The 17,700-nt window shown below is 40.6% G+C and overlaps 1 protein-coding gene across 5 annotated transcripts in view; it reads left to right on the top strand.

The window, feature by feature from the left end:
* Positions 1-17,700, top strand: part of RNF144B (ring finger protein 144B) — a 72,088-nt gene that overhangs the window by 20,235 nt on the left and 34,153 nt on the right. For 4 of the 5 annotated variants that reach the window (XM_032222976.1, XM_032222975.1, XM_032222979.1 and 1 more), the window contains one exon: positions 5,150-5,337. In XM_032222976.1, coding sequence (XP_032078867.1) covers positions 5,173-5,337 — 165 coding nt within the window. In that variant the 5' untranslated portion in view covers positions 5,150-5,172. Of the gene's footprint in view, positions 1-3,352; positions 3,449-5,149; positions 5,338-17,700 lie in introns of those variants that run through there. The other variant, XM_032222978.1, reaches the window with a different exon arrangement.

The raw sequence follows: 17,700 nt of genomic DNA on the forward strand, positions 1-17,700 counted from the left end.
ATGTGTCTGTATAGCAGAAATAATTTATGTTTCTGCTTTATGGCAGCATTTTCAAAAGTCTAGGACAGGTACTTTCCTAGACTTTTGTCTGTAAGGCTTGTAAAACCTTGATGAACTTCAAAGTTGGCTTGCTATTGCAGTGCACAAGTTTGCTGGCAAGCCAGACCTATGAATTATTTAATTAGGTTTGCAAATGTTTATGAGGTCTTTAAGCCACTTCTCATAAAATACATGCTTCTAGAACAGTGTTTCTCAACCTTGGCAACTTGAAGATGTCTGGACTTCAACTCAGCAAATGCTGGCTGGGGAATTCTGGGAGTTGAAGTCCGGACATCTTCAAGTTGCCAAGGTTGAGAAACACTGTTCTAGAAACTCACCCTGTACAGAGTATAAAGAAGCAGCATTAATAGATTTCAAGCCAAGATACTAGCATTTCAGTAAACCAAATTTTTTAAAATTCCAGTATTTGGCAAACCATTTGGATTTGCAGTTCACCCAAACTCCCAACTGGGATTGCCAAAATATTTGCTGTGTATTACAGTATTTATGCATTTATGCTTCTTTATAATTTGGATTTATAAGGCTGTCCCCACTCGAAAATGATTAGGGGGAGTGGAAATTAAAAACTCGGGTTGTTCTTATGCTAAAAAAGCAAACAAAATGAACCCAAAGTGAACTCACATATCAGGAAACACACATCACAAAACAAATAATATGTAACAGATTGACATATCCGTGACCTGCTGCTTCAGTGTTTATGAAAAAAGAGGGGTTTTGAAAAAAAAAATCCAAAGTTTTTTACTTTTTAATACAAGTTTACACATATTATAGAAACAACGTGTTGATAGGATCTTTCATCCTCTCATTTACATAATTCATTTTACATCATAGTTTTGTTTTCACTTTTGGTCAAATTATTTTCTTCCATTATTTTTCATATTTATACTTATTTTTTCTTAACACATGAACAATATCTTCACTTGCCCCTTCAAAGTACACCAAATTATCATTTCATATTTCTCTATTGGTCTATTTTACTATAAACAATATATATATATCCTTTAATTAAATTTTAACATAGAGAGCATTTCTTTCAATTTTTTCTGCAATTAACAATATACTATAATTTCTTTATTTCTTAATTAGTTACATAACAATATCAATCACACTACTATTCCCTTTAATCTACTAATGTAGTTTTTTTTTTTTTTTTAAAAAGAGGTTTTTAAAGACCTTTTGAAGACTGGCAAAGTTTGATGCAGGGGAGCCATTTTAAAGGACCAGAGCCATGATAGAATAAACTGTTTACTTCAATTACCACTTGTCAGGACATAAAGACACACATGCTGCCAGATTTTACAAGGCTGGCAGAAATGTCAGAAGAAAAACTGGCCCTCAGAATGCCAGGGTCTTTGCCATGAAGAGGTATATAGTTGATCCCCAGGACATATTGGCATAGAACATATTGATAAGCAATGCAGTTTGTGTAACAGAGATGGTACATGACTGGACTACTGCAATGCGCTCTACATGGGGCAGCCCTTGAAGAGTATTCAGAGACTTCAACTCGCCCAGAACGCAGCCGCGCGAGCGATTGTGGGTGCACCTCGGTACACCCACGTTACACCTATCCTCCGCGAGCTGCACTGGTTACCGATCAGTCTCCGGATACGCTTCAAGGTGCTAGTCGTAACTTATAAAGCCCTTCATGGTATTGGATCTGGGTACTTGAGAGACCGCCTGCTGCCAATTACCTCCCACAGACCCATTAGATCTCTCAGGGTTGGCCTCCTCCGGGTGCCATCTACCAGCCAATGCCACCTGGCTATTACCCGGGGGAGGGCCTTCTCTGTGGCAGCTCCGGCCCTCTGGAATGAACTCCCCGCAGGGATTCGGACCCTCACCTCTCTCCAGGCCTTCCGAAAAGCCGTCAAAACCTGGCTTTGTCGGCAGGCCTGGGGGTGATGAGTTCCCTCCCCTCTCAACATGTATGGTTGTACGACTGTTGTTTACTTTTATTATTTGTATTTTGTCTTTTATGTTCCCCCTTTTTTCCCCCCTTGAATTGTTCGCCGCCCTGAGTCCTCCCGGAGAAGGGCGGCATACAAATAATAAAATACATACATACATACATACATGAGTGCAGTGCACCGAGGTGCATGCACAACTGCTTGTGCCCCTGCATTTTGACCAGCCTTACTGCCAAATGGTCTTCAAGAACAGGTCTGTGTACAGTGTATTGCAATAGTCCACACACGAAACAGGGCTTCTACTCAGAGGTCTGCAGATACAATCGCCATGGAGAAGAATTGACATGTGGGAAATTATCACCCAGCCCTCTCCCAGAAAAATGAAATATCCTAGGAAATATTAAAAAGGCAGAATATTTCTCTGGATGTGAAAAGAAAGAAACATGTTTTAAAAGACAGAATAGTTGCCTGTAGCTTCCTGCCCATCCCCACTGTTAATGGGCCATTAAGAAGGCCAAGCTAGTCCCTTTTACTTAATAAAGACTTCTCCACTGCAGCCCCAGGGGGGATGGGAGTAAAGGCATGATAATATTGGCCCTTTACTCAACTGACCACATGGCATCTGAGAACTCAACTAAACCGGATTCAAAACACAGCCTAGAGAATTGCCCCTGCATGGCCCCATGGGAGTCTGACAACCAATCAGAATACATTTCTTACACAGGAACAGGAAACAGAGAGGTGGGACTAAACAGGTTATAAAAAGCCTAGCAAGCCCCTCCTTCAGCCCTTCTCTTCTTCTCCACCAACATTAAAGCATGTGATCACCTTTTCTGTTCAGGGCTCAAGCCATGTGGTCCCGTCCACCAATAAACCATCTTTCCAAGCAGCCTCCATGTCTCCAGTGTCTTTTTCCCCACTTGGAGCCGAACCCAGAAGGACATTTCTTTCATCAGACACTTTGCCATTCTTATCACCAGTGGGTAGACTGAGACCTGAGCTCTTAACAGTACTTGGTGGTGTCCACTTTGAGTTTTATACCAACATCTCTTCAGGCACTCCATTTCCCTCAAATTCTTCAGTAAAGCAAACATTTGTTTTTCGACTGGAGAGAAATTGTGCTATTTTATCAAGTGCTCTGGCCATATTACATAGGTCACCCAAACATAAGGTGAATTGTTTACCAGACTGGATGATCTGGATCTTTCTGGGAAGTGCTTGAATAAATATACAGGTTGAAATTGTTGGTTGCTTAGGGGTTTATGGTCTGGGATAGATGCCAACTGGACACAGTCCATAGCAGACCTGCAGACTTAGTACACAGGAAAGTGTCACATTGATAAATTAAAAATCATTGCAGGCCACAAAGGAATACCTGGTATATTTAGCAGCTGATGGAATGGCAGCAATGCTGGAGGTGGCACTGTGGCCTGGAGGTTTTGTAGGATCTTGACAGTGCATCTTTTGGGGCAACAATGGTGAATTTATTAACTTTAAAAAAATGTCTGGGGGCTATGCAGATCTGGTCTATAGTGATGAGCAGGGCAATGTCTTGGGGAATCATCAGGGTGTGGCACGACAAAACCACGCTCGACTAAGCCGCGCCCGATTAAACTGCGTCGCTGATGTCATCAACAGCGCGACAACAGCAAGCGCAGAGAAAGAAGGGCGCTTTAAATAGCGCTTTGAAAGCAAGCCGATTCAAGTTAAGGTAAGGGTTAGGTTTAGGGTTAGCTTTAGGGTTAGGTTTAGGGTTAGGTTAAGGGTTAGGATTAGGTTTAGGGTTAGGTTAAGGGTTAGGTTTAGGGTTAGGTTAAGGGTTAGGTTAAGGGTTAGGTTTAGGGGGGTTAGGTTTAGGTGTTAATTTTAGGTTTAGCGTTTACAGCATGCTTCTGTCTCCACGATGTTGTCGCGCTGTTGATGATGTCAGCTACGCGGTTTCGTCGAGCACGGTTTAGTTGAACGCGGTTTTGTGGTGGAACCTCATCAGGGATTATTTTGCGCATGCAGGGGTGTCAAACTCGATTTCACTGAGGGCCACATCAGAGTTGTGTTTGACCTCAGGTGGCCGGGGGAGCATGGTTGGGGTTGATGTGGACAGGGTGGGCATAGTCAGCTTAACGTCACTCTTCGAGGCTCCGTTTTTGGCTATGACAGCCTCCTGCAGACTTCTGCCAGTGAATGGGCTCTGTTTTCAGCTGCAACAGCCTCCTGCAGCCCTCTGCCAGTAAAAACAGAGCCCAGGAGACCTGCACGTGGCCCGCCCAGGCTCCGTTTTTGGCTGAGATAGCCTCCTGAGCCTCCTTTTGGGCTGAGACATCTGCCAGCAAAAATGAGCTCGGGGGGGGGGGGCGTGTGTGGCCCATCCGGGCTCTATTTTCCCTGGCAGAAGCTGCATGAGGCCATTGCAACCAAAAATGGAGCTTGGTAGGTCTGCACAAAGGCAGCATGGGACAGTGTTTTACTGTTTTCAGGGCGGCCCCGTGGGCCAGATCTAAGCATCTTGCAGGCCAGATTCAGCCCATGGCCTTGAGTTTGACACCCCTGTTGTAGAGTCTGAGGAAGTGGCTCATTTTGTCTAGTTGTGGGCCATGCTATACCTTCTTGAGCACGTTACGAACATTTCTGATAGAAAATATTTATTTCTGGTAAGCTTATGTTGTTGATTTACCTGAATGTGTTTTCTCCACCTGAATTGATGAAGGCTGCTGTAGAATTAGGAGGGAATATACTTGAGATACTTAAGAGCCGAGGTGGCGCAGTGGTTAGGGTGCAGTACTGCAGGCCGCTTCAGCTGACTGTTATCTGCAGTTCAGCGGTTCAAATCTCACCGGCTCAAGGTTGACTCAGCCTTCCATCCTTCCGAGGTGGGTAAAATGAGGACCCGGATTGTTGGGGGTGATATGCTGACTCTGTAAACCGCTTAGAGAGGGCTGAAAGCCCTATGAAGCGGTATATAAGTCTAACTGCTATTGCTATTGCTACTTGTGTTACCTTGCCCAAAACATAAGCGGGTTAGCCCTATCAGTGTATTTGACAGTCTATATTGATGAGTAAAAGAACAGGTTAAAACACAGAGCTGTGGAAGATGTCACTTATACATTGCTTAAAATTCTGCTATGTTAAATTTTAGCTTGCAAAATAATTCTCATTGGTACCTTCTGATTTATATCTTGTAGAATTGCCAGGTGTATTTAAATTGATGACCTCTGCTACTGAAATCTGCTTCAGCACCATGACAACCGAAGTAGCAGAAGTTGGGGAATTGTCTTTGGAGTCTTTGGTGACTTGCAAACTGTGCTTATCTGAATATTCACTGGATAAGATGACCGCTCTTCAGGGTTGCAATTGCATCTTTTGTACCTCAGTAAGTATGGACAACAATATTGTTGAAAGAAAAGAATGGGCTAAAAAAACATTTCTGTAACATTAACTAGCAGATTACTGCAGTAATTAATGATATTTTAAATATTATATTCTTTGTTAGTTGTGTGTCCGGTCCATCAAAACCCCTTGGACAACGTTCCTCTAGGCATTCCTGTCCTCTACCATCCTCTGGAGGGTTCCACCACAAAACCGCGGACGACAAAATCGTGGTCGACGAAAGCGCGTATGTGACGTCATCACAGCGTGACGAAAAAGATCGAAAAATGTAAAAATAAAGCGAAAACCTTACCCTAACCCCCCCAAACCTAAGCCTAAACCTAACCCTTAACCTAACCCTAAACCTAACCCTAAACTTAACCCTTAACCTAACGAAAAACCTAACCCTAACCCTTAACCTAACCCTAACCCTAACCCTAACCCTAACCCTTAACCTAACCCTTACCTTTATGTGAATCGGCTTGCTGTAATTTAATTTTTATTTCAATTTTTCGATGTTTTTCATCGCGTTGTGATGACATCACATAGGCGATTTCATCGACCGCGCTTTTGTGGAACGCGGTTTTGACGGGTCACGCCTCTGGAGTCCATTGCTTTGGTGACTCCATCCAGCCACCTCATTCCCTGTCGCCCCCTTCTTCTTTTGCCCTCAATCTTTCCCAGCGTTAGGCTCTTCTCCAGTGAGTCCTTCCTTCTCATTAGGTGGCCAAAGTATTTGAGTTTCATCTTCAGGATCTGGCCTTCTAAAGAGCCATCAGGGTTGATCTCCTCTAGGACTAACCAGCTTGATTGCCTCCAGTGGTGGGTTCCTACTGGCATTTGATTTGTGTATGTTTTGCTGGCATTGCACTTACATGCGCAGTTGACTGTAAATAGTTCTGCGCATGCATGAAGACCATGAACAGCTAATAAAAAACATAATGGCAATGGCATCGGAGACCAGGGAACTGATTCGGGGGCGTGGCCAGCCTGGGTTGCTGCCAGTTCTGCGACCCAGGCCAAATTACCACTACTAGTTCGCCTGAACCGGTGCGAATTGGTAGAAACCCACCTCTGATCACCTTGCTGTCCAAGAGACTCGCAGGAGTCTTCTCCAGCACCATAGTTCAAAGGCCTCAATTCTTTGGCGTTCAGCCTTTCTTATGGTCTAACTTTCACAGCCATGCATTGCAACTGTGGAAAACCCATAGCCTTGACTACACACACTTTTTTGGCAGGTTATATTCTAGAGCAGGGTAGACAACATGATGTTTATGGTCACCATGACTTTGTGCACCAGGTTCTAAACAGACTCCCTTCATCTTTAAAAAAATAGATATTTCACCCTCCCAGATACTTTATTTTTTTTTTAAAATAGGAGAAATCTGGCATCTGCAAAAGCCCTGACCTTTCCCATCAGTAATAAATATACAACTGTATTTTTTCTGATTTTTATAAAACTTTATTACATTGAACCCTGTTCAATGTCTGTTCTAATTGGGTAGCAGCATTCTGGGGCCTCTGCAACAGAGCATTCCCTACCCTTTGCTGACATCTTTTAGATGCACGATATTACACCTAAAATCCAGCCATGCAGATCATGTGCTTGTCTGCCAAGCTGTGGGTCCTTTTTTATTCCTACTAACCCAGTGAAATGATGGAGAAATATTATTTCTGTAAGGGAGTGCAAAACTCTTGTCAATCCATCTTTCAATAGGACAACTTTCTCAAAATAGATGAAAAAGAAAAGATTGACTTGGAAAATGGGAAAAATTTACACTGAGATGAAAAAAAAATAGTATAGAAAAAAAAATCATCCTTATGGGATGGACAGTGATGGAAGTGACTCAGAAAGATAGCTTCTGCTCAGTGGTGGGTTTCAAAATTTTTTGGAACCTACTCTGTGGGTGTGGCCTCCTTTGTGGGAATGGCTTGCCGGCCATGTGACCTGGTGGGAGTGGCTTGCCGGCCATGTATTTTCTTTCTTTCTCTCTCTCTCTTTCCTTCCTTTTGTCTCTCTGTTCCTTTTTTCTTTTTTTTTCATCTCTCTCTCTCACTCTTTTTCTTTGTTATTTATTTATTTATTTATTTATTTATTTATTTATTTATTTATTTATTTATTTCGTCCTTTCTTTCTCTTTCTCTCTCTCTCTGTGTCAGTCTGTGTGTGTGTGTGTGTGTGTGTGTGTGTGTGTGTGTCAGTGGTGGGTTTCCAAAATTTTTGGAACCTCTTCTGTAGGTGTGGCCTGCTTTCCGGGTCCACCTCTTCTAACCGGTTCGGTAGATTTGACGAACCAGTTCTACCAAATAGGTGCGAACTGGTAGGAACCCACCTCTGCTTCTGCTCCATACTAAACTTATTATTTGTTGCCCATAGACAAGATCATCCGGAATAGTTCTCAGACATTAAAATAGTGATGGTTAACCTTTTCTGGACCGAGTGCCCAAAGCCCATGTGCACACATACGAATGCATGTGCACATGTCCGAATTCCCAAAATGCAATGCATGCCCCCCGCACATGCACTCTGCCCCAACACATGCGTGTGTGACTCCTGCGTATATCCCCTGTGCATGCACAGCAGACACCCGAAGGCCAGCTGGCTGGTGGGAGGCATGTGCGCATGCATGTCAGAGCTGAACTGGAGTGATGGCCCATGTGCCATCAGAGAGGGCATTGCATGCCACCTCTGGCACGCTTGCCATAGGTTTGCCATCACGAGTTTAGACAATCCTAAACCAGAAAGGCATTTTATTGATGTATACCTGCCTATGTTTGTATGTGTTTGTATCTGGGGTGGGTTCGGCTTCTACTGGTTCGCTCAAGGATGTGCTTTGGGCGCGTACGTGCTAGATTAGTGCTATGTGCGCATGCGCAGAAGCAACAAACAAGATGGTGGAGCCTACAGTGCCATTGATAGAACCAGTTTCAGGCATGTGTTTCAGGCCGAACCAGTCTGAACCTGTAGGAACCCACTTCTAGTATGTATGTATGTATGTATGTATGCATGCATGCATGCATGCATGCATGCATGTAATTTAAATTCTGGGAGTTGAAGTCCACAAGTCTTAAAGCTGTCAAGTTTGAACACCCCTGGGGTTTTTTTCTAAAGGGTTAGGGGTGCAAAGGTCTTGTAATTTGACAGTTTTAAGACTTGCACACTTCAATGCCAGAGTTCCTGAGCCAACATGACTGGAGGAGGAATTCTGGGAGTTGAAGTCCATAAGTCTTAAAGCTATCACGTTTGAACACCCCTGGTTTTTTTTTTCAAGGATTAGGGGTGCAAGGGTCTTGTAACTTGACAGCTTTAAGACTTGCGTGCTTCAAATGCCAGAGTTTCTGAGCCAACATTTTGGTTGCTAAGCAAGAGTGTTGTTAAGTGAGTTTCACCACATTTTACAAGTTGGCCACACCCACCCAGTCACATGACCGCCAAGCTACTGCCACAAAACAGGCCACACCTACAGAATAGGTTCTAAAAAATTTTGAAACCCACCACTGCTGTATATATGCATGTGACTGGAACAGCATTTACATCTGAGTGAATATTTAAATAATAAATAATTTGAGTGCTGAGGCTCTTTGGGAATTAAGCCACAAAAGCAGGCTGCCAATAGCTCTGAACTAGTGAAGAAACCAATGTTCATACTTTTGACGTATAACAAAGAATTCTTGAAAATCAGTTTGGATAATGGTAAAGTTTTTCATAAGGTATTTGGATTAAGTTTCTCCTTATTAATTTTATTAATTTTACAATAATATTTTTGGTATTGAATTGTCTAGAACAGTAAATAAGGGGTTACATATAGTACTACTCATTTTAAGCAAACACATGCACATTAAGGAATGCAGAATTACAAGTCCTTCAAGCCTTGATAATGGCCTCCTAGAACTCTTATTTGGCAGGAATAGTAGATTGGGGCAACTGAAGTTCAATGACATTGACTTCATATTTCACAAGATGTTTGTTGCTTACATGACCTCTTACAACATTTGTTTGAACTCTTAACAAGTTTATTTGGGGTGAGTTAGATAATGTATACTATCTTTTGAAACCTGAGTATTATTTCAGCATTTTATTCACGTAAATTAGAATTCAAGAGAAGACCTTGGGTGTTGTCTCAGTGCCTTTCAGCCTTAATAGCTCATCTTACAAAACCTACTCTTACAATTAAGTTGATAATATCGATAGATCATTAATTGTATTTTTTTAAAGTTTCTTTTCAAGGGAAGCATTTTCATTACAATCATAGAATGTAGAGGTTAGGATTACTTTTGTTGTAACAGCTATAGGAACAGAATGTTGGAAGTCTAAAGATGCATTCCTCTCCCCAATTTTATATTTCTGTGCACTAGGAAAGGGTCCATTTGAGATGTTTATTGAAACTAATTTTTGGCCCAGGTTAAAGCCTCTCCTAATATGATTGTTGCCTTAGTAATGGTTCATCTTCCTGTCCTTTAAGGTCATTCCATAGGGTCTCTATACCTAGTGATATACAGGGGTGGGCTGCTGGGGGTTCGCATGGGTTCAGGCGATCCTCTAGTTAGGATTCTGCCCAGTTTGGCGAAACCCCAAATGCCACCCATGGCTGGCCACTCCCACCCTGACCCTCCCACCCCAGGAATCTCCATGCAGCCCATTCATCATGCTAGGTAAGTGCAGGGCCCACATGGACGCTTGGGGAGATGGGGGGAACGGACCTACTAGAAGTTCTGGAAGTCTGAAAACCGGTCTGTTTCCAGCCTCTGGAGGGCCTTTGGAGCCTGGGGGAAGCACTTTTTGTCCTCCTGGAGGCTCAAGGAAAGCCTCTGGAGACTGGGAAGGGTGAAAAATGCCCCCTCCCTGCTATGGTGCAGGAAGCCAACTAGGCCATGCCCACAGAGCAACGGGGCAGCGAATCCAATGCTGCAATTTTTGAAGCCCATCCCTGGCGATATAGTATATCAGACATTGATAAAAACAAGATAAGAGTAGTAGTTGCAATAATAGGTGTATGACTTTCTTTAAAAAAGAATCAGTTTGAACCAGTTGTGGCCCAACTTTGACTAATATACCACATAACAGAGTTCTGAACGCTGTATTTGCTTGAGGCTGCAAATATTAAGCAATTTACCTGTATAGCATGTCCAATGTATATTAACCTACCCAGCCAAGTAACTGTTAAGATAAAGATAATCCTCAAGTTATGACCACAACTGAGCCCAACATTTATGTCACTAAGCAAGACAGTTGGTTTTGTAGGTTTTGCCCCATTTTACATCTTTTCTTGCCACCGTTGTTAAGTGAATCACTGCAATTGCTAAATTAGTAACATGGTTCTTAAGTGAATCTGGGCTTTCTCATTGATTTTGCTTGTCAGAAGGTCGCAAAAGGTGATCACATGACCCTGGGACACTGCAACTGTCACAAATACGAATCAATTGCCAAGCATCTGAATTTTGATCAGGTGACCACTATCTGAATTACAGGCAGTATGGTACTATCTTCTGAGTTACAGGTAGCATATGGAGAATTATTAGCCTCACATCTGATTTATGGCCCTTGGATCTGGCTGGCTTCTGTGAATCTTGATTCAATAGGTTTTTGGTCTGATTCAAAAAAAATAGCTTCCCTTAAGCAGGGATAAAGTTAGTTATCTGAATTTTCAGTGCTATGTTTCGGGATGGCTCGAAGACAAGCGCAAATTTACATTTGATTTGCCATAAATCAAGAGATACTAACAATTTATAGAGAGTATCTCTCTGCAGGGGTATCAAATGGTGGTCTGCGGTCTGGATGCATCACGTGAAAGGGAAAAAAATGTCCCAATACGTCACGTGACAGCAACGTGATGCTGCGAGTTTGACACCTGTGTTCTATAGAGATAAAGAATATCTCTTCATAGCGAATTCTATAAATTTTGCATTGGTATGAGAAGTTCTTCCACACTAAGACTAGTACTATTATAATGTTTTAAATGAAAACAATGACTACCAGTTTGTCTTTATTAAAAATAAGTGACTTTTGTCACTTCCCTGCTCTTGTGTGATCAGCTGCATTTTACTAGCTGTACATGGGGGAATGTGGCCTCCACAAAAAGTTGGCTTAACATTATAAACCTACTTTATCTTGTATACTGTATAATACAGTGCAGATTGGCATCCAGTTTCTGTTTTGAATATGTCCCTTGAGAACTGGCAGGTAAACTCATCCGTTACTTCCTTTCTTTGTTTTAGGTTAAATTCTTTTGCAGAAATAGAGCTATGCGGCAACATGTGGTTTCGGTTGTTTATCCTGTTTCTCAATGCCCTGTTCTTGAGAACTATGCAGAGATATGAACTAAGGATGAATGGATGGATGTGGAGTTTGCTTGTGTGCCTCTAGAAATGGTATTACAAGAGATCTATTCCAGTTAGATACACATTTCGCTCTATTCCTATTTGATCCCTTTGAACTAAGTTCTGTCATTTAAAATACATTATTCGCTTCTCATCTAACAGCAAGCACTTTTGAAATGGTACTTCTATTTCTGTAACTGACCATTGATCTCAGAAAGCTAAGCAGGATCAGACTTGGTTAGCACATAGATGGGAAAGCATCCAGGTGTGCCAGGACTGGAGGCTAGCCTGGGAAAATTGAAAAAAAAGCATGTCAGAAAAATAGCAATAGCAATAGCAGTTAGACTTATATACTGCTTCATAGGGCTTTCAGCCCTCTCTAAGCGGTTTACAGAGTCAGCATATTGCCCCCAACAACAATCCGGGTCCTCATTTTACTCACCTCGGAAGGATGGAAGGCTGAGTCAACCCTGAGCCGGTGAGATTTGAACAGCCGAACTGCAGAACTGCAGTCAGCTGAAGTAGCCTGCAGTGCTGCATTTAACCACTGCGCCACCTCGGCTCTAAAATGTTAATAGCAAACATTTATCTATTGTTCTTAAGAAAATAACTTGGTAGTATCCATGACATCAGAAGAAGATGTAGTTGATTTGAAAGATACATTATGTTTTGTGTGTGTTTTATTCCTAAAAATGTTGACAAAGCCAGGAAACATGCTACTCGGCAGAATAGTAGACCAAGTGTAATGGATTTTCTGCATCACACACTAATTACTGCTTAACATGCAGTTCATGAGCCTGCTTTAAAAGGTGATTGATTATGAGAATCAAACCGAGAACCGTTTTAAAACTATATGTGGGCAACTCCCTTGATAGAATTACACCAGGAGCCTAATAGCAATTGGAAGTGTACCTGTTACAGTGGTTAGGCTCCAGATCTCTACATGTATAGTATTTTATTTAAAAATAAAACAGCAAAGCATCTTTCAAATTTAGGCAGATCATTAAAATATGTTACTTTTCTTTCACACTGGAATAAGAGAGCCTGGTGTTTTATCACTATAGCTGTATACAGAAGAAATAGCATGACTGCTTTGCAGCTTCTCTGCAAAGATAGCTCTAAGGCAGCATGCCAAGACAGATTTGAGAGAGATGCAAAACAATTGCAGTGGAAAATATAGCAAAGGAGTTGTGAGGTCGAATTAGTGAATATATATATCTAGACTTAAATAAATGAGACTTTTCTGGTTTTGAGAAGTTGATAAATTAAGACTGCTTTTCTATGAATTTATCTAGGAGTAAGCACCATAGCCAGAAAGTCTGACTTATATGTGTGTTTTTATGAAAAGTTTTAAAGTTTAATACAGAGGTGGGTTCCTATCAGTTTGCACCTATTCGGTAGAACCGGTTCGTCAAATCTACCGAACCGGTTAGAAGAGGTTCCACCAGTGGACCCAGAAAGCAGGCCACACCTACAGAAGAGGTTCGAACAATTTTTGAAACCCACCACTGGTCCTTGGATATGATTATTCTACACTATCATGCTCTAATTTATAAAACTCAGTGCCTCTGTGAAAGGTAAGGATGACTACTGCGTTTGTGGTGCAATCAGAACATTGCGTGTGTTGAAGCTGTTTTAACGCAAACCAAAGATGCCTTTTAAAAAACAAGTTTACATCATATTCTTATGCATGCCAGTGCTATGTGTAAGGTAATTTAAGGTGGTTCTGACAAGTGTCGTCGGCATCTTCATATCCAGTCATATGGGCGGCAAGCCACTCCCATCCGGTCACATGGGTGGCAAGCCACTCCCACAAAGGAGGCCACACCTACAGAGTAGGTTCGAACAATTTTTGAAACCCACCACTGGTTTAATATATTATATGGGGAAATGAAGTAAAAGTGTGCTTGAACTGAGTATGGTAATTGGACTCTGTCGAAACTTGTAGATTAGTAAAATCGGTAAAATTAGTAAAAATCTGTAAACGAATAGTATAAGCTGCTATAATTTTCTGAAGCACAAATAACCAAATATAGCTGTTGTATAGCCTTACTTTACAAATAGCAATTGCAAGTTTTTATTTGTCTTAGCTGCGACCTTCATCCAAAGATGCAAACTGAGCAATCAGTTATTAAAAAGCTCATGGCAATAATCCTACAAAACTAGTCCTTTTGTTAGGAAAATTACTGTGGAAAAGGTCAATGGCCGGGAAAATGTTTTTATGAGAGAGTTAAACTTTGCTTAATACAGTCAGGGTTCAGCATGACGCTGAATCATAATTGGCTGTAAATCCATAAGGCACGATAGGCCAGAACCCAGAAAACCTATGTTGTGGCTTAGCCTGCTTGGAGAATAAGCTCACATGAGAAATAAAATCTCTATTTGCAGTTGCTGCTAAAATATAGAAAATAATAATTTATTAAATATATATGCTGCCAGACCCTCCGTGACTGGGTCATTTACAATTCTTTAAAAGAATTAAAAGCAACTTTCTTCCTGTTAATTATTTTATCATTAATATAGTATATAGAGACAGAACAATAATTTACAAATAGATTTACTGCTGGTAGTATTTTAAAAAAATGGGGTGTCTGTTTTGCAAGGGGTGGGAATTAATATTGTAGCGCTGTGTTAATCACTATTCAGTTAGAGGGGATAACATATGTATATGGGTTTTTTTAATGCCCCTTTTTAATGTCTTAAATGTTTTGTGTTTAGTGTTCTTTTTTGTTTCTTTTTGGGGGATTTTTTTTAGAGTTTCGTATTTTAACTTACTTTTGAATAAAATAAAACTTTGAAGAAAAACCATTGAAAAGCAAGTAACATTACAAGAAGCACAAAACCAAGGAACGAATATCACAGAGAAAGCAAACCTCGGGGTATGCGTGTTTGGGGAAGTTCATTCCAGAGCACGTATGCTGCCACAGGGAAGATGTGCTTCCTGAGAGGCAATACATGGCATTCTTTGGTCAATGGAACCCAGAGTGTGCCAAATCTTGCCAGATTGAACCAGCTAGGTGTCAGGGTTCCAAGTAATACCCCCAACAAAAGAAGACTCCGAGGCTTGAAGTTCCTCAAAGTTCCATTTGATTAGAGATGTCATATTGGCACATCTGGGAGAACCCGAATCTGAAAGCTTCCAGGTTTTCTCCACCCAACTGAAAGTCTAAGCCCCCTAACCTTAACCCAGCAAACCACATGTCCATCACATGGCCCAATCAGGCCCCATCCCAACTGGGGATACCTCCCAATCATGCCCCTCCAGGTGCAGGGCAAGATGTCCCTGACTCTCTGAGAAAGGAATGTTATTATGTTGTTATGAATGTTATTATATCTCCCATATTCCATATAATCCTCCCTCCCATTTTCTCACAGTAGTAAATGTGACAGGCCGGAAGGCGTAATGCAAAAGATGGCTTCCAGGTCTGACACTAGGCAGATGTTTTGGGAGACAGGTGATCTCTAAAGTAATACAATCCGATGCCACATAAGGCTTTACAGGTAAATGTGGATATTCTCAACCATCCAGGTTATAGTTGTTTCAAAGATGCTTTTTCAAAAGCCAACTGGACTGTCTTTTCCTTAAGGAAGAAGAAGAAAATGTTTCATTTCTCATTCCAGAAGCTTCATCGGTTCTGAAAAAGAAACATTTTCTTCTTCTTCCTCAAGGAAAAAAACAGTCCAGTTACATTTTGAAAAAGCATCTTTGTGGTTTTGTAGGTAGTGACCAGCAACTTGAATCACACCTGGAAGCAAAAGTGGCAACTAGTGCAGCTTGTGAAGCAGAGCGTTACATGGGCATAAAATGCACGTCTCTTACTGCCTGCATTCTGGAGCAGATGAATCTTCTGAGAGGTCTTCAAGGGCAGCCCCATGTACAGTGCATTACAGTAGTCTATAAGTAATACTAAGCCAGTTGGGAGACTGTAAAGTGGAGAAATGCTGGTTTAGTGTATGGAATGAGAAACAACATCCAAGAACTGTTTGGAAGCAGCCTGCAAATGTCTTTATTATTATTTTTTAACATGTAACTTTTTATTAGTTTATTAAAGTATAAAATAGAAACAAAAGAAGCATGAAAAAGTAAGAAAGAGAGGGAGGGAAAAAGAAGTGATATAGTGTAACAGGAGAAAAAAGAAAGAAAAAGGCGCTGACTTCCGACTCTCTTTAGCACAGGAGAAGGTAACAACATTACAACCACAACTTTTTGCTTTTACACAACAGTATGTACAAGCCATTTCTATAACAATAAGCCTGTCCAGTTCACAAAAACAGAATCAAAATTTCACTTTTTCCCATTGTAAGAACAAAATCCAGAAGCAATTTCAAAATAGAAACAAAATTAAATATATTTTCTTCTTTAGGTAAAAGGATCTGCCTCTGCTATACATGTCTTTATTTTTGAAGTGTCAGAAATGCCATGGAGCAAAACATTTCCATCTTCTTTTGAAGAGGAAGAGGAAAATTCACAGAATGTTGTCAATTTTCTTTTGCCCAGCTTTTGAGTGGGGGTTGCAAACGTTTGCGTTTTCTTGAGCAAACCCAGCATAAAAATTTTCCATTTATTAAAAGCCATCTTGCAAATAAGAAAGATATTAGCAAAAATATTTCCTTTTTAAAACCAATATGACAAAAAAACTCCAAGTAGAAAAAAAAGGGTTTGGCAGGCAGAGAAACATAAACATTTATGTTTGGTTGGAAATGATCATTCACAGAATTTTAATAAATTCTAATAATATCTTAAATAAGATAATAAAGTGATCTGGTCTATATGTTAATGCTTGAATAGAATTCGAGACTAGATTTCATTGCAGAGAAAAGAGACCATGAAAGAAAGATTACCTCCTGGTTATCTTTTTAAACATCCAAAATTGTGAGTAAAATGTCACTTATCTGAGGGAATATCTTCATCTCCTTAGTAGAGTCAGACTGTTATTTTGTCCAATGGTGTGATATTTTTCATAAATGAGATCAAAGATCTAGCCAGCAAATCGGAAGCCCACTTATTTGTTCGTTGGCTTCATTAACAACTGTGTACTTTAATTATAAAAGAAATAACAGTTCTAAGTGAACAAATTGTTGTGCAATGAAATTTAAGATTTGTATACATTTTGAAGACTGTCACAGTACTGTTAAAATCAGTAAAAACCACTCTGTAGTTAAAAGTAAAAGAACTGTTTTGTAATTAAGTCTGGAGAAGTTGTTCAGATGGTAATTGACTTAAGACAACAATTGAGCTATATCTCTCATTGGAATGGTCCTTGAGATATGCTGATATTTTAGCCATCTCTGCTAAGTTTGTTACTTTTAATGTCCCTTCTTGAATAGTAGGCAAATCTTCCTTCTTCCACTATTGCGCCACCAACAGTCTTGCTGCAGTTATTAAATGCAAAATCAGGTTAGTCTCTATAACGGTACAATCAGTAATTATACCTAACAAAAATAACTGAGAGGTAAACTTTATCCTTTTTTAAAGAACATTTTGCATAATCCACCATATTTTTATCCAAAATGCTTTAATCTTTTTACAAGTCCACCATATATGATAGTATCTAGCATCAGCACAATCACATCTCCAACATTTAGGTTGTAAATTCGGATACAATTGGGCTTTTAAACAAGACAGTTGTTAAGTGAATTTTGTCCCATTTTATGACCTTTCTTGCCATAGTTGTTAAGCAAATCACTGTCCTAGCAACATGGTTGTTAAGTGAATCTGGTTTCCCAATTGATTTGCTTGTCAGAGGATCACAGAAGGTGATCACGTGATCCTGGGACACTGCGACCGTTATAAATATGAACCCATTGCCAAGCGATTGAATTTTGACCACATGAGCATGAGGGGGGGAGCACTGCAGTGGTTATAACTTTGAAAAACAGTTGTAAGTCACATTTTTCATTGCTGCTGTAACTCTGAATGGTCACTAAATGAATGGTTGTAAGCTGAGGATGATCTATATGACCCTCACCTAATTATATGGATAGCCTCTTACCCCAAATAAATTAAGTTTTTTTTTTTTTAATACAAGTATATAGTCCAGTGGTGGGT

The sequence above is a fragment of the Thamnophis elegans genome, chromosome 8 (genome assembly GCF_009769535.1).
Source record: "Thamnophis elegans isolate rThaEle1 chromosome 8, rThaEle1.pri, whole genome shotgun sequence".
Lineage (NCBI taxonomy): Eukaryota > Metazoa > Chordata > Lepidosauria > Squamata > Colubridae > Thamnophis > Thamnophis elegans.